At 42.1% G+C, this 23,100-nt stretch overlaps 1 protein-coding gene across 4 annotated transcripts in view; it reads left to right on the top strand.

Moving 5' to 3' along the window:
- The first annotated feature begins 105 nt into the window (after positions 1 to 105).
- The window catches only part of LOC134343662 (actin-related protein 3B), a 107,971-nt gene continuing 84,976 nt past the window's right edge, over positions 106 to 23,100 (top strand). The window contains exons 1-2 of one of the 4 annotated variants that reach the window (XM_063042422.1): positions 106 to 270; positions 15,130 to 15,185. In XM_063042422.1, coding sequence (XP_062898492.1) covers positions 227 to 270; positions 15,130 to 15,185 — 100 coding nt within the window. In that variant the 5' untranslated portion in view covers positions 106 to 226. The remainder of the gene's footprint in view (positions 271 to 15,129; positions 15,186 to 23,100) is intronic. The other 3 variants (XM_063042423.1, XM_063042426.1, XM_063042424.1) reach the window with 3 other exon arrangements.

The following is a 23,100-nucleotide window of genomic DNA, read 5'->3' as shown; positions in this document are numbered from 1 at the left end:
GGGGCACCGACAGGACGGGACCACTCTAGGTCTCGCTACCCCTCAGTGCTGCAGAATCCAGGTCGACATCGCCCCCTAGCGGCAGTGACCCCGGAAGTGCTCGGCGCCTGGTTACTGCAGAGACGCGGCGGCCGGCGGCTCCATGATCTGTCGAGGGGTTTCTCCGGCTGCTCATCTCACAGGGTAGGAGAACAGTTCCACCTGGAACCGAACGGACTGGATCGGCATGGCCGGCTATTTACCTCCGTGTGTCATCGACTGTGGAACTGGGTGAGTCGCTGATGCTGGTGTGAGCGCGCTGCACGGAGGCCCCGCCCGACCGGCTGCCCGGCTGTCAATCACAGCGGCTGCCCTGGCAACGGCCGAGTCCTGCTGATCTCTGCTGGCGTGGCGGCCGCTCCCCCGTCTCGGCCCAAACTGGCAGAGTTGCCAAGTATTGATGCTAATGTGCACTCTCCGACATGGGTTAAACAGCACGTGTGCATTTGTGAGAGTTTGGTTCTTGCAGGGGAAAAAGTAGATGGAGGATGATGTAATAATGCACTAGAGATTCTGCAGATGGCTGTAAACCTCGAGTGACACACACTGGAGGAACTCAGCTGGCCGGGCGGCAGCCACGAAGGATAATAAACAATTGACGTTTCGGGCCGAGACCCTTCATCAGGACTGTAAAGAAAAGGGGCATCTCACCTCTCAATTGCCAGTTTGTACTGCGTCCCCTCCCCCACCTTTTGCCCGCTTTCTTTCCAATCCTGATGAAGGGGCTCAGCCTAAATCGTCGACTGTTTATTTCCCACCACAGATGCTGCCTGACCTGCTGAGTTCCTCCAGCATTTTGTGTGGAATGTAATACTGCTTTTTTAAAAAATCTTAATTCCTAGAACTGTAAGCAGTTCTAGTACAGGCAGAATCAAATTTCACACTTCATGTGAATAATCTTGCATTTGTTTGATAAAGATAATTGCCTCATGTACTATCTGCATTTGTCAATTGCGGTTCAATTGTCTTGCATGCTGTGGAAAGCTTATTTGAGCAGTATGTGGGACAAGGTTATTATTGTATCTCAGTACATGTGACAATAATAAACCAGTAACAATTCTGGCTGGCAACAGTCTTTTTGGGTTCTGGTGACTTGATCTGGAAAGCTTGGTTTATGCTCCAGTCTGACTGAGTGAGTGTAACATGGTTTTTGGAGCTACCTTTTGGTTGAAATGTTAAGCCCAGGCCCCAATGATTTCCATGGGTAAGTATATTTATCCCCAATCGGCAGTACTTAAAATATATCAATTGTTCGTGATCACAATCTGTGTAAATTGATTCTTGAGTTTCTTGTATTAAAACTTCAGAAGTCCTTTGTTGGTTGTAGAGTTTGTTGGGATGCTGGGTAACCAGAATCCAAGTTTCCATTTTCAGATTGTGAATAGAATTACAAAAAAAACTGGATTTCTAGCATCTGTCATATCTCATCTGTTCACTGTTTTTATGAAGGTTCTTGATTGTATTTTGAGTTACATCTTTGAGTGTCCTCACAAACATTCCCATAAGCACCAAGTATACGAATCTAAAAGTCAAGGTTAATAAATTTGAAACAGGACAATAGCTCTATTTGTCACAAATACATTAAAATAGTTCCAGGATTGAAAGGCTTATCAATGTGAAGAGCTTTTGATGGCTCTGGGCCTGTACTCACTGGAATCCAGAAGAATGAGGGATGATCTCATTGAAACCTATTGAACGCTGAAAGGCATTGATAGAGTGAATGTGGAGTGGATGTGGGAGAGTCTCAGACCAGAGGACACAGCTTCAGAATAGAGGGACATCCATTTAGAACAGAGATGAGGAGGAATTTCTTTAGCCAGAGAGGTGGTAAATCTGTGGAATTCATTGCCACAAGCAGCTGTGGAGACCAAAACATTGGGTATATTTAAGGCAGAAGTTGATCGATTCTTGATTAGTCGGAGCATGAAGGGATACGAGGAGAAGATAGGACATTGGGGTTCAGAGGGAAATGGTTCAGCCATGGTGAAACGGTGGAGCAGACTCGATGGGCCAGAGAGCCTTAATTTGCTCTTATATCTTATGTTCTTATGGTCTTAAAACATACGGTGAGGTGCGTCATTTGTGTCAAAGCAAATACGCGAGGACTGAGCAGGGCAGCCTGCAAGTGTTGCCGTGCTTCTGGTGCTGACATAACATGCACAACTCACTAACCTTAACCATATGTCTTTGGACAGTGAGAGGAAACCAGAGCACCTGGGGGGAAAACCATGAGGTCCAGGAGGGAACATACAAACTCCTCACACACAGCGGTGAGAATTGAACCTCGGATCTTTTTAGGTTTTACTGTTGTTGTGAAATCTTCAGTTGCTAGTCAGGATTCAGATTTACTTATTATGTGTACACCGAAATGTAGAGTGAAATGTATCATTTGCGTTAACAACCAACACACGCAAGGATGTGCTGGGGGCAAGTGTCACCACTCATTGTGGAATCAGAATAGCATCCCTAAATCTGATACCTCACCTCCTAGCTTTCCCCTTTAAATCTTCTGTCTTTTGACAATGCTTTTGATTATCTGCTTAAGATCTTCTGTGCGGCTGGTGCAAAGTACCTTGAGACGTTTTGCCAAATTAAAGTTGTATTCTGCCAGCGAAATTGGTGGATAGTGGTTCATTTTCAACACTTAAGAGAAGTTTGGACAGGTAGATGGATAGGAGGGGTACGGAGGGCTTTGGTCTGGGTGCAGGTTGATTAATAGTTTGTCACAGACTAGATGGGCCAAAGGGCCTGTCTGTGCTGTAGTGTTCTATTACTCTGACTCTCTGAAGCAGGGACCCCTTGGTTAATGGCAGGGGTCCATGGCACAAAAACCATTGGGAAGCCCTGCTGTAGAGAGAGGTAGATGCAATTACATGAAGGATCAGCTGAGCTGGCGACAGTAAAGGCTGTTGTGCTGAATATCATGGTGCAGGCATAGCTGCATCACCAGCTGAGCTACTCAAGTGTGGCGACTTTGGCGTCTTCTAAATTAAAGTGGCACATAGTCCTGTCCTCGAAAATGAGGACAAATCCAGTGCTGATTTATCAACTGTAAGGCCTTAGAATGAACAGTTGACAGAGATGCCAACGAGTGCTTTTTCAATAATATCCTTGGGGTACAACCAACAACTAAAAACAGAAATGTCATGTTTGCCTTTACAGTGGACATAGAACATAATGCCCTTCAGCCCACAGTATTGTGCTGACCTTTTAACCTACTCTAAAATCAATTTAACTTTTCCCTCCCACATAGCCCCCCATTTTCCTGTGCCTATCTAAGAGTCCTTTAAACGTCCCTATTGTATCTCTCACCTCCCCTGGCAGTGCATTCCATGTACTTACTGCTCTCCTTCTGACATCCCCCCCTAAACTTTACACCACTCACCTTAAAAGGGTGGCTTCTGGGATTAGCTACCGCAGTCTTGGGGAAACCTCCAACATTCCCTCCAATCACCTTAAAATTAGGCCCTCTGGTATGAGCCCTTGCTACCCTGAGAAAAGGCACATGTAGTCCACTCTGTCTGTGCCTCCTATCATCTTATACACTTTTATCATGTCACCTCTCATCCTTCCTCACTCCAAAGAGAAAAGCCTTAGCTCAGTCAGCCTTTCCTCATAAGACTTGATCTCTAATTCAAGCAGCACCCATGGTAGCATAGTGGTTAGCACGGTTATTACAGATAGGGGTGGCGGAGATCAGCAATGAATTCCCACGTCATCTGTAAGAAGCCTGTATGTCGTCCCCATGGAATGTGCAGGTTTTCTCTGGGTGTCCGATTTTCTCTCTCAGTCCAAAGACGTACTGCTTAATAGGTTAGTTGGTCATTATTAATTGTCCCTTGATTAGCTTTGGGTTGTTGCTGAGCTCGAAGGGATTATTCTGTACCGTATTTCAATAAATCAATCTCCTCTGCATCCTCTCTAAAGCTTCCACGTCCTTCCTGTAATGCAGTGACCAGTACTGAATATAGTATTCCTTTACTGGGAGGAGATTAATATAGAACAGTAAGGAAGTCATTAGAATTATGATGAGTTTTGTTGAGATGCTGCTGGTATTAAAGATAAAAAATGGTTAAATTTAGAAGAAAATAGCATTTATTGCATTAGGTAAATCAGTAAGGCATCCAAGTGTGAAATGTTGTCCTAACGGTGGCATATTTTTCCGTGAATGGAAGAGATCAGGACTGCTCAATCCTTTGATTGTGTATCCTGTCTCGTTTGGGAATTTGGGATGCCTCTTACATCCCCACAGCTTAATCACATGGATGGAGAATGAATGGATGACCATCAGGAATGCAAAGAAGATAAAGAACAGAGTGCAGCAATGCCTTGAGTGTGTCATGTTACGTAGAACATATAGCAGAGCAGCATGTGTCCTCTGATATTTGCTTGTTCTTATTTAGAACAGGCCCTTCTGCTGAGTGAGTTGCGCCACCTGCCTATTTAACCCTAGCTGAATCACAGGACAATTTACAAATTGACCAATTAACCTACTGATTGGTACGTGTTTGGACAGTGAGAGGAAACGGAAGCACCCGGAGGAAATCTACGCGGTTCATGGGGAGAACATATAAACTCCTTACAGAGGGTGCTGGAATTGAACTCCACACTCTGGAGTGCCCTGAGCTGTAATAGCATCATGTTGACTGCTACGCTACCATACTGTTGTGCTGAACTAATTAAACTTGATGCCGAATGAAACTAATCCTTTGTACGTGCCTGTTCATTCTCTGTACGTTCTTGTGTTTATCTAAGAGCTTATTAAATGCTTCAGAGAAAACAGCACATGTTTGTTAACAGCACTGATTCCTGCAAGCAGAAGAAATGCTACAACTGCCCATTCACCTCCTCTCTCACCTCCATTCAGGGCCTAACCACTGCATCTGTGAATCTGTTGGGGTGGTCAACTGTATTCAGTGCTCCCAGTGCAGCTTCGTCTTTACTGGTGAGACCTGACGTAGACTGGAGGACCGCTTTGTTGAGCACCTTCACTCCATTCGCAAAAAGCAGGATTTCCCGGTGGCCAACCACTTAAATTAAACTTCCCATTCCCAGTCTTGCGCCCTCAGGTTGGAGGAGCATCACCTCATATTCCCATTTGGGTAGTCTCCAAACTGATGGCGTGAACATTGATTTCTACAACTTCTGATAAATCTTTCCCCTTCCCTTTCCATATTCTTCAATTCTCCACTCTGCTCCCACTCTTACCTCTTCTCCTCCTTACCGCTCCTGGTGCCTGTCCTCTTTTCCTTTCTTCCATGGTCCACTCTTTGCTATCAGAATCTTTCTTCTCCAACCCTTTATCTTTTCCACCTATCATCTCTCAGCTTCTTACTTCATCCACCCCCATCTACACCCTCTCCAAAGCCCCCACATCCTTCCTGTAGTGGTGTAATCAGAATGGAATGCAAGACCTCATCTGCTCCTTAACTAGAGTTTTATAGAGCTGCCACAGAACTTCTTGAGTCGAAGTCAGTGCCTCAGCTAATAGAAGCAAGCATGCCATTTGCCTATTTTTCCAACCTTTTCAAGATCCCTCAACATCAACACTGTAAAGGAATTGCCATTAAAGGCATACTTACCATTACATTTGATTTCCTAAAGCCTTACATTTGGCTGGATTAAACTGTCTGCCATTCCTCGACCCTTAGCTGCAACAGGTCTGCGCTCAGTGGCCACTTTGTAAGGTACCTCTTTTACCTCATAAAGTGGCCACAGAGTGTATGCTTGTGATCTTTTGCTGCTGTAGCCCACCTACTTCAATGTTCAATGTGTTGTACGTTCAGAGGTGCTCTTCTGCACACCACTGCTGTAAAGTGTGGTTACTTGACTTTCTGTCAGCTTGAACCAGTCTGGCCATTCTCCTCTGATCTCTCTCATTAATTGCTGCCTACTGGATGTTTTTTTTTTGTTTTTTGCACCATTTCTCTGTAAACTCTAGAGACTGCTGTGTGTGTGAAAATCCAGAAGATCAGCAGTTTCTGAACTACTCAAACCACCCTGTCTGGCACCAACAATCATTCCATGGTCAGAGTGACTTAGATCACATTTCTTCCTTTTTCTGATGTTTGGTCTGAACAACTGAACCCCTTGACCGTGTCTGCATGCGTTTATGCATTGAGTTGCTGCCACATGATTGGCTGATTAGATATTTGCATTGATGAGCAGCTGTACAGGTGTACCTAATAAAGTGGCCACGGAGTGTATATCACAAATAGCAGAGCTCCCAGTGCAAATCCCTGTGAAACACAGGGATTTCCAGTCAGAATAAGCCCTGTTGGCCACTGTCTTCTCTGTCAGACTATGAACACTACCTCACTTCTGCTTGCTTTTTGTACTTACTATTTATTTTTATATTTTGTATTGTACGTTATGGCTATATAAGACCTTGGTCAGATCCCACTTGGAGTACTGTGTTCAGTTCTGGTCACCTCACTACAGGAAGGATGTGGATACTGTAGGGAGGGTGCAGAGGAGATTTACAAGGCCTGGATTGGAGGGCATACCTTATGAGAATAGGTTGAGTGAACTTGGCCTTTTCTCCTTGGAGCAATGGAGGATGAGAAGGGACATGATAGAGGTGTATGAGATAATGAGAGGCATTGATCGTGTGGATAGCCAGAGACTTTTTCCCAGGGCTGAAATGGCTAACACGAGGGAGCACAGTTTTAAGGTGCTTAGAAGTAGGTACAGAGGGGCTGTCAGGGATAAGTTTTTCACACAGAGAGTGGTGGGTGTGTGGAATGCACTACCAGCAACAGTGGTGGAGGTGGATACAATAGGGTCTTTAAGAGACTCTAGATAGGTACACAGAGCTTAGAAAAATAGAGGGCTCTGCGGTAGGGTAATTCTAGGCAGTTTCTAGAGTTGGCTACATGGTTGACACAACATTGTGGGCTGAAGGGCCTGTAATGTGCTGTAGATTTCAATGTTCTATGTATTTTTTTAGTAATTTTTAATGTATTGTACTGTACTGCGGCCACAAAACAACAAATTTCACAACATATGTCAGTGATAATAAACCTTGTTTTGATCTTGAGTCCGATTCTATAGGTGAGCCAATTCTGAATCCGAACTGCCAAGATCCCACGGACCTTAAGCTTCTGGATGAGTAGTGGTTCAGCTGGAGTCAAGCCTGTGGTAACTACATGACATTGGAATAGAAAGGACATGGAGAGCTCTGGTACGAGTGGATAGAGTATTTAAGAGGTAGATGTAGATGAATGGCTGGCTCATGAGAAAGGTTTTAAATTTCTGTCACAATGGGAACAATTCTAAGACAGGGCAAAACCTATATAAGCTGGCTAAGTGAGATCTCAGGAGGACCAGGGAACATACCCTTGCAGGGAGGATTGCTGGTGTTGCTGGGTGGGTTTGGGAAATTACCAGTAGATTCTATAGGGAGAATGGCAAATATGGATGCAAACAGTAATGATTTAGCCAATGAGTCTGGAAGTCAGGGAAGAATGCAAATATCAGAAATCTGGAGAGAAAGGGAAAAATGGGATTGAAATATGTAAAAGTGGATAAATCCGCAACACAAGAGACTCTGTGGATGCTGGAAGTCGAGAGCAACTCACACAAAATGCTGGAGGAACTCCGCAGGTCAGCAGCATCTATAGAAATGAATGAACTGTTGATACTTTGAGCTGAGATCCTTTATCAGGACTGGAAAGGAAGGGTGAAGATGTTAGAATAAAAAGGTGGAGGGAGATGAAGGAGGACAAACTGGAAGGTGATGGCGATAAATCCCCAAACCTGAATTAATTGCAGTTTGGACTTTTAAAATGGAAGGAAAATGAGGAAATAACATAGGGTCTATGATTTTCCGGTTCCCTTTTGGTTGAGCTGTGGCCTCTGAGATTGCAGTTTGAGATATTGCTTAAAAATAGATGGTTACCCATCTAAGATAGAGGTGATGTGCATATTTTTTTCTCGTGAGTTTTTGGATTCTCTTTCTCAAGGAACGGAGGAAGCAGTGTTTTAGCATATTTTTAAAGCAGAGTTAGATAGATTCTTGATAAGGGGATGGATGTTTACCAGGGCACGATTGCAGACTTGAGGCTACAATTGGATATTCTGTGATTTTATTGATTGTCACAGTAGGCTTGAGAGGCCAAGAGTCCCACTTCTGTTCCTAATTTGTATGTTTGTACGGAAAATGAGTAATATGGTACCGATACTTTTTCATTAAAAAAAAAGGTCTCAATCTAGTAATTATGGAGCAGTCATCCAGCATATGTAGTATATAAGTTATTGGAAAAATTCTTGGTGGGCAAAAAAAGTAATCAACGTTTGGGAAAGGGCAGGTTAATCAAGGTAAGTAAGCTTGGATTTATTAAAGTAAATTGTGTATGATTTTCATTTCATGCAGTAGCAAATGTATGCAGTTACAGAAGTTAACAAATACAGGTAATGAATTTCATGTAGTCTATCTGGATTTTAGAAAAGTGGCTAAGTCCACATGGCAAATTGATGAGGAAATAAAGTCCTGATGAAGGGTCTCTGCCCAAAACGTTACTGTTTATTCCCCTCTATAGATGCTGCCCGACTTGCCAACATCCTCCAGCATTTTATGCTTGTTCTTCAAGATTTCCAGCATCTGCAAAATTTCTTGTGTTTATGATCAGGGAAAAAAAACCCCACAGGATCCAAGACAAATTGGATTAGAAGTTTTCTTACTGGGAGAAAGGTTATGGTAGTAATTAAGAAGAGTTTTAGTGAGGACAATGTGTAGTTAGGATTTACAACATGGTTCCTTACTTTTTGGGATTCATGTTAATAAAGACCATAAATACCAAGTCAAGTCAAATTTATTGTCATTTAACTACACACACACACACACACACACACACACACACGTATATGTAGTATATAAGCCCATAAGACATAAGAGCAGAATTAGGCTATTAAGCCCATCGAGTCTGCTCTGCTATTTCATCATGGCTGATCCCAGATCGCACTCAACTCCATACACCTGCCTGCTCGCCATAACCTTTGATGCCCTGACTGATCAGGAAACGATCAACTTCCACCTTAATTATACCCACGGACTTGGCCTCCTCCACAGCCTGTGGCAGAGCATTCCACAGTATCACTGTTCTCTGGCTAAAAAAATTCCTCCTTACCTCAGTTCTAAAAGGTCGCCCCTCAATTTTAAGGCTGTGCCCACACCATAGAAAACATCCTCTCCACATCCACCCTGTCTAGTCCTTTCAACATTCGGTAGGTTTCAATGAGATCCCCTCGCATTCTTCTAAATTCCAGTGAGTACAGGCCCAAAGCTGCCAAACGCTCCTCATATGCTAACCCTTTCATTCCCTAGCTCATCCTTGATAGAAATGAGACAACGTTTCTCCGAACCTGGGTGTGAAGCATGGTAAGCAGCAGAATTAGGCCATCTGGCCCCTTGGTGTACTCTGGCTTTTCATCGTGGCCGATCCATGAACTGTATGTTGAAACTCAACTGGATGAACTCATTTGGTGGCCACTTTATTAGGTACAAGAATGGAATCCAGTGGAGGAACTCAGCAGGCCAGGCAGCATCAATGGAAAAGAATATAGTTGATGTTCCTCCAGCATTTTGTGTGTCTTGCTTGGAATTGCAGATTTTCTCTTGCTTTCCACTGAAGTTGGGTTGGACTAGAACTAGAAGTGATGAGTGAAATGTGAAAGCTGAAATGTTTAAGGGGAACATGACGTGGAACTTCTTCACTCAGAGGGTGGTCAGAGTATCAGCGGAAGTGGTGGGTATGGGGTCGATTTCAGTGTTTAAGAGAAATTTGGATTGTACGTGGATGGGAGGGTGTGGACAGTGAGATTATCTATCCACTCTGGCATTCAATTGTAATACCATAGGCAAATCCACCATCTTCAACATCTCAGGTCTCGCCATTGACCAGAAACTCAACTGTACAAGTCACTTACAGTACTGTGCAAAAGACTGAGCCACATATATATAACTAGGGTGCCTAAGACTTTTGCACAATACTGTATTTGTCAGGGTGGCATGGGTGTAGATACACTTAGCTCTGAGACGCCAGACAGCGTAATTTGATACCAAACAATTGGTTTACTTTATGTTATTGATCATTACAAAATATCTCTCTGGTGCTTCCTGCTCCCTCCCCTCTCCCTTCCCCTTTTCCCAACCATGATTCCCCTCTCCCTGCCCCCTTCCATCTCTCAGTCCACAATGGAGACCCATATCACAATCAGGTTTATCATCACAAACTTATTTCATGATTTCTTTTTGTGGTAACGGTACAGTGCAATACATAAATTTACTACAGTACTGTGCAAAAGTCTTAGGCACCCTAACTGTACTGTAAATCTAGAGCTAAAAGAGCAGGTGAAAGGTAAGATGTTCTGTGACAAGAGACTTTTTTTCCTGACAGCATATGGTCCTCTCACCATTTACAAGGCACAATCAGGAGCGACAGGGGATAATCTCCAGTTGCCTGGATGAGTACACCTCAACTCAAACTCATCCAGGGCAAAGCTGTTGCCTGATTGGCAATCCATCCACTGCTATAAATGTATATTTCCCACCACTACCAGCAGTGTTTACAAAATGCACTGATGTTACTCAAATGGGTTGCTGTGACAGTTCCTTTAAAACCCAAGTCCTGTATCACAAAAAAGGATTATGTAGGCATTAAGCAGATGTGAAAATCACCACTTGCCATCTGCCCTTCCAGTTGCACATCACCCTGATTGGGGAATATATAGTTGAGTTTAAGACCTGGAGCTCCCTGTCAACTTCGTTGTTAGGTTGCATCTGGAACTTCCAGTTGGTGGACAATTTCCCTCTACGCCGCTCTGTCCTGACATCCCTAGTCTTGTCCAGCTTGGTCCAATCCTTGATGTAATCCAGCCACGTTGTTCTTTGCCTTCCTCTTCCTTTCTTTCCCTCCATCTTTCCATATAGCAAGTCTGACAAGATGTTACCTCTTTGCATAACGTGTCCACAATAAGCAACTTTTAACTTCATAATCTTCTCCAGCAGTATCTGTGGTCTATCAACTTCAGACAAAACCCTCTCATTTGAAACTTTCTCTACCCAGCTGATCTTCAACATTCGTCGTTAGCACCACATTTCAAAAGCATTAACTCGTTTCATGTCATCCTTCTTCAGGGTCCATGTTTCTGATCCATACCTCAGTACTGGCCATACGTAACACCCGAAGAAGCGGATTCTACTTTGGATATCTACCTTTCGATTGCATAGTAGATCTTTTAGCTTCATGAACTGGGTCTTAGCCGTACCTATTCTCCTTCTCATCTCAACTTCACATCTCCCGTCATCTGTCGGACAACTGCCAAGATATTGAAATTTTCGCACCTGTTCAATGTCTCGTCCATTCACTTGTAACGATACATCATGAATGAGTCTTTAGTGTTTGTTTTGCTTACCACCATTGATTTTGTTTTCTTAGGGTTGATTTTTAGTCCGTAGTCAAGGCTTTTCTCATTCACTTTATTCAGCATAATTTGCAATTCGCATTCGCTGTCAGCTAACAACGCGGTGTCGTCCGCATACCTGATGTTATCCACCTTCCGGCCTCCGATTGGAATACCTGTCTCCTGATGGTCGCATTCCCGAAAAATCCATTCTCCGTAGAGGTTGAACAGCGAGAACTATCAAAGGCACTGTAACCATTAACGAAAGAGTGATGATGATGATTAAAATCTCGGCTAAACCATTTGAGATTAACATCATATAGGTCTATGTGCCAACCACAGACCATGACGATGACGAAGTCGATACGGTCTACAGAGAAGTTGAAAAACTAATGAAAGAGACTAAAAACAACGAAGTAATAGTGATTCTTGGTGATTTTAATGCCAAAGCTGGCAGCGCAAGAGAAGTTTTGACTGTAGGACCCTTCGGGCTTGGGCAGAAGGCAAAGGCAAACCACTGCTGTAACCTGCCAAGTACATGATTTCCCAATATGTTAGTCTTAATAAAGGATCAAAAGAAAGACGGTAACGGAGCCATGAATAACAGTAGTGGACTCGTGTCCGGCAATGGTAGGAATGAGGCTACCAGGGTCGTCATCAAGCGAAAACCTCATGTCAGGATAGCTACGTGGAATATTAGATCTCTTCTTATATTCTTAAACTATAAAATGTGGTTATGGAAATGTGAAGACTGAAGATAAACATACTCGGACTATGTGAAATGAGATGGACAGAAGGGGGATGGCTCAAAAGGGATGATGGATACCAACTGATCTATTCAGGAGGAAGTGAACGTAAGCACAGAGTTGGAATCTTGGTAGACAAGGGAACAGTGAGAACTATCAAAGGCAGGGTATCCCTGTCAACTACTACGTGGAAATACCTTCGTCAGAAGAACATCGGTTGCTCAATTTGGGGGCCTCCTCCTCTTCCTCATGGTCAATCAGGGGTGGGAAATAATTTTGGCCTCGTCAGTGATTCCTTATCCAAAAATTGGGCAAATCAAAAATGAACTTTAAAGTTAGTTAAGTGTGACATTGTTGCAATTAATATAATTTTTTTCTTGCCTCATATGAAATGAATAATAATAATAGATTCTTCAATCACTGAATAATTTAATACTCTGATTTTTTAAAAACTATGTATTGGTGTAATTATGATTTTAATAATGATTTATTTGAAAATCAAATTAGTTATGACCCTTCAGGGTCAGAGCAGTAATAATTAGCGGTGATAAAATTACATTGATGCAGATTGAATAAGATTTTGAATAATGAGAAGCGAAATCCACTGTGTTAGATTAAAATAATTTTGATCCCAAATTTGAATCATTAGAATTTTGTGAGAGCTATTTAATGCAGTCGTCCTTTTGCCCTTTCCCTGTTGTAATTCCATAATCATGTGAGGTTTTCATTAGGTATTAGTTACCGCATGCACGTTGTCCACATTACCGTGTCTATTCCTGGTGATTTAACCTTTTAACCTTACTGTTCTAATTTGACTTCTTTTGCTTATCTAGCTTTACCTTAAATGCACCCATGATATTAAATGCACAGCAAGTTCTACTTGTGGGGTAATATGCTTTTACCTCAAGTTAGTTCTAAATCATAAATTCTTTTGTATTCCTGACCTTGCAAGTAGAAACGTCTCTATGTTCAACGTTGATTTGCTGGATTATTTTGAAATGATATCTTAGATTATCTTGCAGCAGAGTGAAAGATTAAAGGAATGAGGTGGTGATTATAGGTACATTTTTACTACTGTCATCAACTTCCCATGCAAAAGCCCTGCATCGTAACTGCAGACAATTACATGCTTCATTCAAAAACATGAGAAAGTCTGCAGATGCTGGAAATCCAAAGCAACACATACAAAATGCGGGAGGAACTCACAGGTCAGAAAACATCTATGGAAATGAATAAACAGTCGATGTTTTGGGCCGAGACCCTTCTTCAGGACTGGAAAGGAAGGGGGAAGTTGCCAGAATTAAAAGGTGGGGGGGGGGGAACGAGGGGAAGATGGATAGCTAGGAGGTGATAGGTGAAGCCTGGTGGGTAGGAAATATAAAGAGCTGGAGTGGAAGGTATCTGATAGGAGAGGAGAGTGGACCATGGGATAAAAGGGAAAGGAAGTGGGGCATCAGGAAGAGGTGATAGAGAAGTGAGAAGAGGTAAGAGGCCAGAATGGGGAATAGAAGAAGAGGGGAGAAGAGAGTTTTTTTTTTACCAGAAGGACAATTGATATTCATGCTATGAGGTTGGAGGCAACCCAGATGAAATACAAGGTGTTGCTCCTCCATCCTGAGGGTGGCCTCATCTTGGCACAAGAGGAGGCCATGGACTATTTCTGTAGATGCTACTTAACCTGCTGAGTTCCTTGAGCATTTTGTGTGTGTTGCTTCATTCAAATACCTCTTCTGTGATGTAACAAAGGATTTATATTTATATAGAATATAAACACAAAGAAGTAATGCTGTGGTTTTATAAGGCATTAGTCAGACCACACATGGCAGGAATGTGGGCGGTTCTGGGCTTCTTATCTAAGAAAGGAACTCTGCCATAGATGGTTCCAAGCCTGGATGTGAAAGGAGGAGGTTTGGGCTTGGGGCTAGCCACCCCATCCCACAAAAACCCAGAGCTACAGAAACTCCAACAGAAGCACAAAGATATCATCTGTTGTAATGTGAACATTATTAAAAGTAAGTTAATACTAAATTAGTATAATGGGAGGGGAATGGAGGGTTATGGGCTGAGTGCAGGTCGGTGGGACTAGGATAGGGTAAGAGTTCGGCACGGACTAGGGGCAGAGATGGCAGAGATATATACACACACACACACACACACACACACATTGGTTTTGCCGTTCTGGATAAAGTCGTTCTTTTGGACATGAAATTATCAAGAGGAAGGATCTTGCAAGATGGGCTATACCTGGCGACAGCTTCAAAGACTGTCCCAGGACAGGGGACTCGAGTGAGCTGCTGTCAGCGGCCTATGCCCCAGTGGGAGTGATGGCCTTAAGAGGAAGAAGAATCAAAGAAGGGATGTGCTGGCATTGGAGAGGATTCAGCGGAGGTTCATGACAATAATCCTGGGAGTGGCAGGGTTAACGTATGAGGCGTGTTTGATGGCTTTGGGGCTTTACTCACTGGAATTTAGAAGAATGAGGGGGAGAATCCCATTCAATATTGAAAGGCCTAGTTAATGGACGTGGAGAGGATGCTTGAGCAGCACATGCAAAATGCTGGAGGAACTCAGCAGGCCAGGCAGCATCCATGGAAAAAGATACAGTCAATGTTTCAGGCCGAAACCCTTTGTCGACTGTACTTTCTGTACTTTTTTCCATAGATGCTGCCTGGCCTGCTGAATTCCTCACGCATTTTGTGTGTGTTGCTTGGATTTCCAGCATCTGCAGATTTTCTCTTGTTTGTGGAGAGGATGTTTCTTATTTTGGGAGTCTAGAACAAGAGGGACAGCTTCAAAGCTGCTTCTATTGGCACATGTTTTTCATGGAAAACACAGTAAAAATAGACATTCCCTCCTTACTAATCTGGTTATATGAAAGATAAAGTCTAAGTCTATGTTTCTTTTTCTTTCTCTCTTTCTGCCTCCCTGCGCTTTTCCTCAGCTATACAAAGCTTGGCTATGCAGGTAACACAGAGCCACAGTTCATCATTCCTTCATGTAAGTACTACGAAAGACTTTTAAACAAATATTTTCAGAGCTCTTTCACAGTTTTATTCTAATTATGCCCCCTAGAATAATTTTAGTCTAATGACATAATGTTTTCTTTTAATGTAGAGGATAAATACAAACAATCTTTTCATTTGTATCTGCTCCACTGTATAAGACTATTAAATAGTTCCTTAGATTGTGAGGTCAACAATAAATTGGACTCTGGACTCACAATCAACCTTGTTGTGATCTTGCACCTTATTGTTTACCTGCACTGCACTTACTCTGTAGCCGTTATACTTTAATCTGCATTCTGTTATTGTTTTACCTTGTTCTCCCTTAACACTGTGTAATGATCTGCTTGTGAGAATAGTATTTAAAGTTCAAAGTAAATTTATTATCAAGGTTTATATATGTCACCATATATAACCCTGTAATTCGTTTTTGCGGGCATACGCAGCAAACTCAAGTAACACAATAGAATCAATGAAAGACTGCACCCAACAGTTACGGACAATAACCAATGTGCAGAGGTCAACAAACTGTGCAAATATGAAAAAAAATAAATACATAAATAAGCAATAAATATCAAGAACATGAGAAGAAGGGTCCTTGAAAGTGAGTCCATAGGTTACGGGAACAGTTCAGTGATGGGACATGTGAAACTGTGTGTTATCCCCTCCGGTTCAAGAACTTCATGGCTGAGGGGTAATAATTGTTCTTGAACCTGGTGGTGTAAGTCCTGAGGCTCCTGTACTTGATGACCACAGCGAGAGAGAGCATGGCCTGGGTGGTGCAGGGTCCATGATGATGGATGCTGCTTTCCTGTGACAGTGCTCCATGTAGATGTGCCCATTGGTGGGGAGGGCTTTACCAAGATGGACTGGGCAATATCCACTACTTTTTGTAAGATTTTATGTTCAAAGGCATCCATACTAGACTATTATACAACCAGTCAATAAACACTTCACCACACATCTATAGAAGATTGTCAAAGTTTAGATGTCATGCCAAATCTTTGCAAACTTCTACGCTGTGCTCTTTTTGTAATTGTACTTATGTGGAGGACCCAAGACAGATCCTCTGAAATAAGTATTACAAGGTAAATGTTTCACTGTATCTCACTACGTGAAGATAATAAACAAATTCCAATATGTACACAAGATACATTAAAAAACGTGTTTTGGATGACACCCATACAGATCATTTCATTACAACAGTACATCAAAATAGTACCAGGGGAAGGTAATAACAATGCAGAATAGAGTGTTACACTTACAGAGAAAGTGCAGTGCAGGGAGATAGTAAGGTGCAAGATCATGTTTTAATTGACTTGAATTATGAATTGAAATAATAAACATAAGTTTATTAGAAAATGGTGTGTGATAGGGAAATTTCATGGTGATTTTCGTGATCAGTAGCCCAAAATTCATAAGATACACCTAAAGGTATTGAGGAAGCAAAATCTTTGTTGTCCAGTGTTATGCTGGCTGCTTTACTGAGGCAGTGAGAAGTAATAGACAGAATCCATGGAGGGGCGGCTGGTTTCTGTGATGTGCTGTGCTGTGCTGTATCTATATCTGGGTGGGTGGTTTCTTTGATTTTTCTGGCTGCTTTACTGAGGCAGTGAGAAGTTAGAAGATTTAGCATACCATTCAAAATCTGTTCGCTCTGAAGATACTTACTTAGCAAAGTTTCTGATGTTGGTCTTATTTTCAATGTCTTCCTCCATACTTAATGTAGTTTAGGTCACTGCTGCTTCTCTCCATGCTCTACTCCACACTCCACTATAATATATAACCATCTCATCTTCTCTATGGACAATGGAATTTGACTTCTCTTTCATCCTTTCTCCACCCTACCTAGAGGTTTCTTTTAGTGGAATGGGATATCTTCTCTGATGCTATTCAACTATTAAAAGCTAGGAAAGATGCAACATTTGGTTGTTAGTAACACCCTAAAATAACCATAAAAATTGTCGATACAATAGGATCTTTTAAGAGCCTCTTAGATAGGTACATGGGGCTTAGAAAAATGGGGAGCTATGTGCTAGGGAAATTCTAGGCAGCTTCTAGAGTAGGTTACATGGTCGGCAGAACATTGTGGGCCGAAGGGTCTGTAATGTACTGTAGATTTCTATGTTCTATGTTCTAAAAGTACTTCATGGTGTACAGCAAATTAGTGATTTATCAATAATTTAAATTATATAGCTTCAGAAGAACCATAATCAGGATTTTAATTGTTTGCCAGAAGTTTTCTTTCTTTGTGAGGTTCTCAAGAGGATTTATTTTATACAGTCTTGCTGTGAACCTGATGTTAAATTAATGTCATCTGTATCTCAACTTTAAAGACCATGTCTGGACGCTTTCAGGAAACCACTCTTTATCAAATGATAAAACCTTTACATACCATAATAAGAGTTTTTGCTCTCTCACAATAAATAAAATAGTTCAAATCTGATTTCCAAGATCATGGTGTCAATTACTTTGCAGAAACAGTATTTTTCCATATAACAATATGACAATCACAGCAAGAAAACAGGCCACCTCGGCCCTTCTAGTCCATGCCGAACGCTTACTCTCACCTAGTCACACCGACCTGCACTCAGCCCATAACCCTCCATTCCTTTCCTGTCCATATATCTATCCAATTTTACTTTAAATGACAACATCGAACCTGCCTCAACCACTTCTGCTGGAAGCTCATTCCACACAGCTACCACTCCCTGAGTAAAGAAGTTCCCCCTCATGTTACCCCTAAACTTTTGCCCCCTAACTCTCAACTCATGTCCTCTTGTTTGAATCTTCCCCACTCTCAATGGAAAAAGCCTATCCACGTCAACCCTATCTATCCCCCTCATAATTTTAAATACCTCTATCAAGTCCCCCCTCAACCTTCTACGCTCCAAAGAATAAAGATCTAACTTGTTCAACCTTTCTCTGTAACTTAGGTGCTGAAACCCAGGTAACATTCTAGTAAATCTTCTCTGTACTCTCTCTATTTTGTTGACATCTTTCCTATAATTTGGTGACCAGAACTGTACACAATACTCCAAATTTGGCCTTACCAATGCCTTGTACAATTTTAACATTACATCCCAACTCCTATACTCAATGCTCTGAATTATAAAGGCCAGCAAAAGCTTTCTTCACCACCCTATCCACATGAGATTCCATCTTCAGGGTACTATGCACCATTATTCCTAGATCCCTCTGTTCTACTGTATTCTTCAATGCCCTACCATTTACCATGTATGTCCTATTTTGATTAGTCCTACCAAAATGTAGCACCTCACATTTATCAGCATTAAACTCCATCTGCCATCTTTCAGCCCACTCTTCTAACTGGCCTAAATCTCTCTGCAAGCTTTGAAAACCTACTTCATTATCTACAATGCCACCTATCGTAATATCATCTGCATACTTTCTAATCCAATTTACCACCCCATCATCCAGATCATTAATGTGTATGACAAACAACATTGAACCTAGTACAGATCCCTGAGGCACACTACTAGTCACCGGCCTCCAATCTGACAAACAGTTATCCACCACTACTCTCTGGCGTCTCCCATCCAGCCACTGCTGAAACTATTTTACTATTTCAATATTAATACCTAACGATTGAACCTTCCTAACTAACATTCCATGTGGAACCTTGTCAAAGGGCTTAATTAGGAAAGGGAAAAAAGATTATGAGAGAAAGCTGGCAGGGAACATAAAAACTGACTGTAAAAGCTTTTGTAGATGTGTGAAAAGAAAAAGATTGGTTAAGACAAATGTAGGTCCCTTACAGTCAGAAACAGGTGAATTGATCATGGGGAACAAGGACATAGCAGACCAATTGAATAACTACTTTGGTTCCGTTTTCACTAAGGAGGACGTAAATAATTTTCTGGAAATAGTAGGGGACCAGGGGTCTAGTGAGATGGAGGAACTGAGGGAAATACATGATAATAGTGGTGTTAGGTAAATTGAAGGAATTAAAGACAGATAAATCCCCAGGGCCAGATGGTCTGCATCCCAGAGTGCTTAAGGAAGTAGCCCAAGAAATAGTGGATGCATTAGTGATAATTTTTCAAAACTCTTTAGATTCTGGATTAGTTCCTGAGGATTGGAGGGTGGCTAATGTAACCCCGCTTTTTAAAAAAGGAGGGAGAGAGAAACCAGTGAATTATAGACTGGTAAGCCTGACATCGGTGGTGGGGAAAATGCTAGAGTCAGTTATCAAAGATGTGATAACAGCACATTTGGAAAGCAGTGAAATCATCGGACAAAGTCACATTGATTTGTGAAAGGAAAATCATGTCTGACGAATCTTGTAGAATTTTTTGAGGAAGTAACTAGCAGAGTGGATAGGGGAGAATCAGTGGATGTGGTATATTTGGATTTTCAAAAGGCTTTTGACAACGTCCCACACAGGAGATTAGTGTGCAAACTTAAAGCACATGATATTGGGGGTATGGTATTGAAGTGGATAGAGAATTGGTTGGCAGACAGGAAGCAAAGAGTGGGAATAAATGGGACCTTTTCAGAATGGCAGGCAGTGACTAGTGGGGTACTGCAAGGCTCAGTGCTGGGACCCCAGTTGTTTACAATATATATTAATGACTTGGATGAGGGAATTAAATGCAGCATCTCCAAGTTTGAGGATGACATGAAGCTGGGCGGCAGTGTTAGCAGTGAGGAGGATGCTAAGAGGATGCAGGGTGACTTGGATAGGTTAGGTGAGTGGGCAAATTCATGGCAGATGCAATTTAATGTGGATAAATGTGAGGTTATCCACTTTGGTGGCAAGAACAGGAAAACAGATTATTATCTGAATGGTGGCCGATTAGGAAAAGGGGAGGTGCAACGAGACCTGGGTGTCATTGTACACCGGTCATTGAAAGTGGACATGCAGGTACAGCAGGCGGTGAAAAAGGCGAATGGTATGCTGGCATTCATAGCTAGAGGATTCAAGTACAGGAGCAGGGAGGTACTACTGCAGTTGTACAAGGCCTTGGTGAGACTGCACCTGGAGTATTGTGTGCAGTTTTGGTCCCCTAATCTGAGAAAAGACATTCTTGCCATAGAGGGAGTACAAAGAAGGTTCACCAGATTGATTCCTGGGATGGCAGGACTTTCATATGATGAAAGACTGGATCGGCTAGGCTTATACTGATTGGAATTTAGAAGATTGAGTGGGGATCTTATTGAAATGTATAAAAGCCTAACGGGATTGGGCAGGCTAGATGCAGGAAGATTGTTCCCGATGTTGGGGAAGTCCAGAACGAGGGGTCACAGTTTGAGGATAAAGGGGAAGCCTTTTAGGACCGAGATTAGGAAAAACTTCTTCACACAGAGAGTGGTGAATCTGTGGAATTCTCTGCCACAGGAAACAGTTGAGGCCAGTTCATTGGCTATATTTAAGAGGGAGTTAGATATGGCCCTTGTGGCTACAGGGATCAGGGGGTATGGAGAGAAGGCAGGTACAGGGTTCTGAGTTGGATGATCAGCCATGATCATACTGAACGGCGGTGCAGGTTTGAAGGGCCGAATGGCCTACTCCTGCACCTATTTTCTATTTTTCTATGTTCCTAAAAGCCTTACTGAAGTCCATATAGACAACATCCACCGCATTAGCCTTGTCAACTTTCCTTGTAACCTCTTCAAAAAATTCAATAGATTTGTCAGACATGACCTTCCATGCACAAATCCATGTTGACTGTTCCTAATCAGACTCTGTCTATCCAGATAATTATATATATCATGTCTAAGAATACTTTCCATCAACTTACCCAACACTGACGTCAAACTCCCAGGCCGATAATTGCTAGGTTTACTCTTAGAACCCTTTTAAAACAATGGAACAACATGAACAATACGCCAATCCTCCGGCACCATCCTGGTTTATAATGACACTTGAAATATTTCTGTCAGAGCCCCTGCTATTTCCACACTAACTTTCCTCAAGGTCCTAGGGAATATCCTGTCAGGACCCGGGGACTTATCCACTTTTATATTCCTTAAAAGTGCCAGTACTTCCTCTTCTTTAATCGTCATAGTTTCCATAACTTACCTATCTGTTTCCCTTACCTTACACAATTCGATATCCTTCTCCTTAGTGAATACCAAAGAAAAGAAATTGTTCAAAATCTCCCCCGTCTCTTTTGGTTCCACACTTAGCTGTCCACTCTGATTCTCTAAGGGACCAATTTTATCCCTCACTATCCTTTTGCTATCAATATAACTGTAGAAACCCTCTGGATTTATTTTTACCTTACTTGCCAAAGCAACCTCGTATCTTCTTTTAGCTTTTCTAATTTCTTTCTTAAGATTCTTTTTACATTGTTTATATTCCTCGAGCACGTCATTTACTCCATGCTGCCTATATTTATTGTAGATATCTCTCTTTTTCCGAACCAAGTTTCCAATATCCCTTGAAAACCATGGCTCTCTCAAACTTTTAACTTTTCCTTTCAACCTAACAGGAACATAAAGATTCTGTACCCTCAAAATTTCACCTTTAAATGACCTCCATTTCTCTATTACATCCTTCCTATAAAACAAATTGTTCCAATCCACTCCTTCTAAATCCTTTCGCATCTCCTCAAAGTTAGCCTTTCTCCAATCAAAAATCTCAACCCTGGGTCCAGACCTATTCTTCTCCATAATTATATTGAAACTAATGGTATTGTGATCACTGGACCCGAAGTGCTTCCCAACACATACCTCTGTCACCTGACCTATCTCATTCCCTAACAGGAGATCCAACACTGCCCCTTCCCTAGTTTGTACCTCTATGTATTGCTGCAAAAAACTATCTTGCACACACTTTACAAACTCTAAACCATCCAGCCCTTTTACAGTATGGGCTTCCCAGTCTATGCGTGGAAAATTAAAATCTCCCACAATCACAACCTTGTGCTTACGACAAATATCTGCTATCTCCTTACAAATTTGCTCCTCCACTTCTCGCTCCCCATTAGGTGGTCTATAATACACTCCTATAAGTGTTACTACACCTTTCCCATTCCTCAATTCCGCCCAAATAGCCTCCCTAGACGAGCCCTCTAATCTATCCTGCCAGAGCACCGCTGTAATATTTTCTCTGACAAGCAATGCAACACCTCCCCCTCTTGTCCCTCTGATTCTATCACACCTGAAGCAACGAAATCCAGGAATATTTAGTTGCCAATCACACCCCTCCTGCAACCATGTTTCACTAATAGCTACCACATCATACTTCCAGGTATCAATTCATGCTCTAAGCTCATCCACCTTCCTTATAATGCTCCTAGCATTAAAATAAATGCATTTAAGAATTTTTCCACCTCTTACTCTCTGTTTATCACTAACGGTGCAAACAACTTTACTATTTTCTTTTTCTTCCTTCTCCCCTACATCTGTTCCTACATTCTGGTTCCCCTCCCCCCCTGAATCTAGTTTAAATCCACTGGAGCCTCTCTAGCAAACCTACCTGCAAAGATATTGTCCCCCTCCAGTTCAGATGTAAACCGTCCAGCCGAAACAGGTCCCACCTTCCCTGGAAAACTGCCCAATTATCTATAAATCTAATTTTCAGCAGCTGTTTGGCACAGCGTGTGGCTTCAGTACCTGAAGTCAAGTGCATAAATTCTGTCAGAGAGTTTGGAACATCTGCTGTTAGTATGCACAGTGTTCCTGTAGACAGGGAAAATACATACGATGTCTCAGTGCAGTGGGTTGGAAAAGACTATTTGATGGCTGCAACAGCAGTGAAGAAGAATAATTTTGGATAAAGATGAAAGGGTGTAAGATGATAAACAAAATTTGTGACCTAATGGAACCTTTTTAGCTTTTAATAACAGATAATTTGGAAGTTGCCTACTAGAAAGCAAATGTGGCAACTACAGTAACACACCTTTAGTAGAGTTCACTGCACTCTTCTCATCCAGTATAGA

The sequence above is a fragment of the Mobula hypostoma genome, chromosome 3, assembly GCF_963921235.1.
Source record: "Mobula hypostoma chromosome 3, sMobHyp1.1, whole genome shotgun sequence".
NCBI lineage: Eukaryota > Metazoa > Chordata > Chondrichthyes > Myliobatiformes > Myliobatidae > Mobula > Mobula hypostoma.
This window is presented reverse-complemented; position numbering and strand designations above follow the sequence as displayed.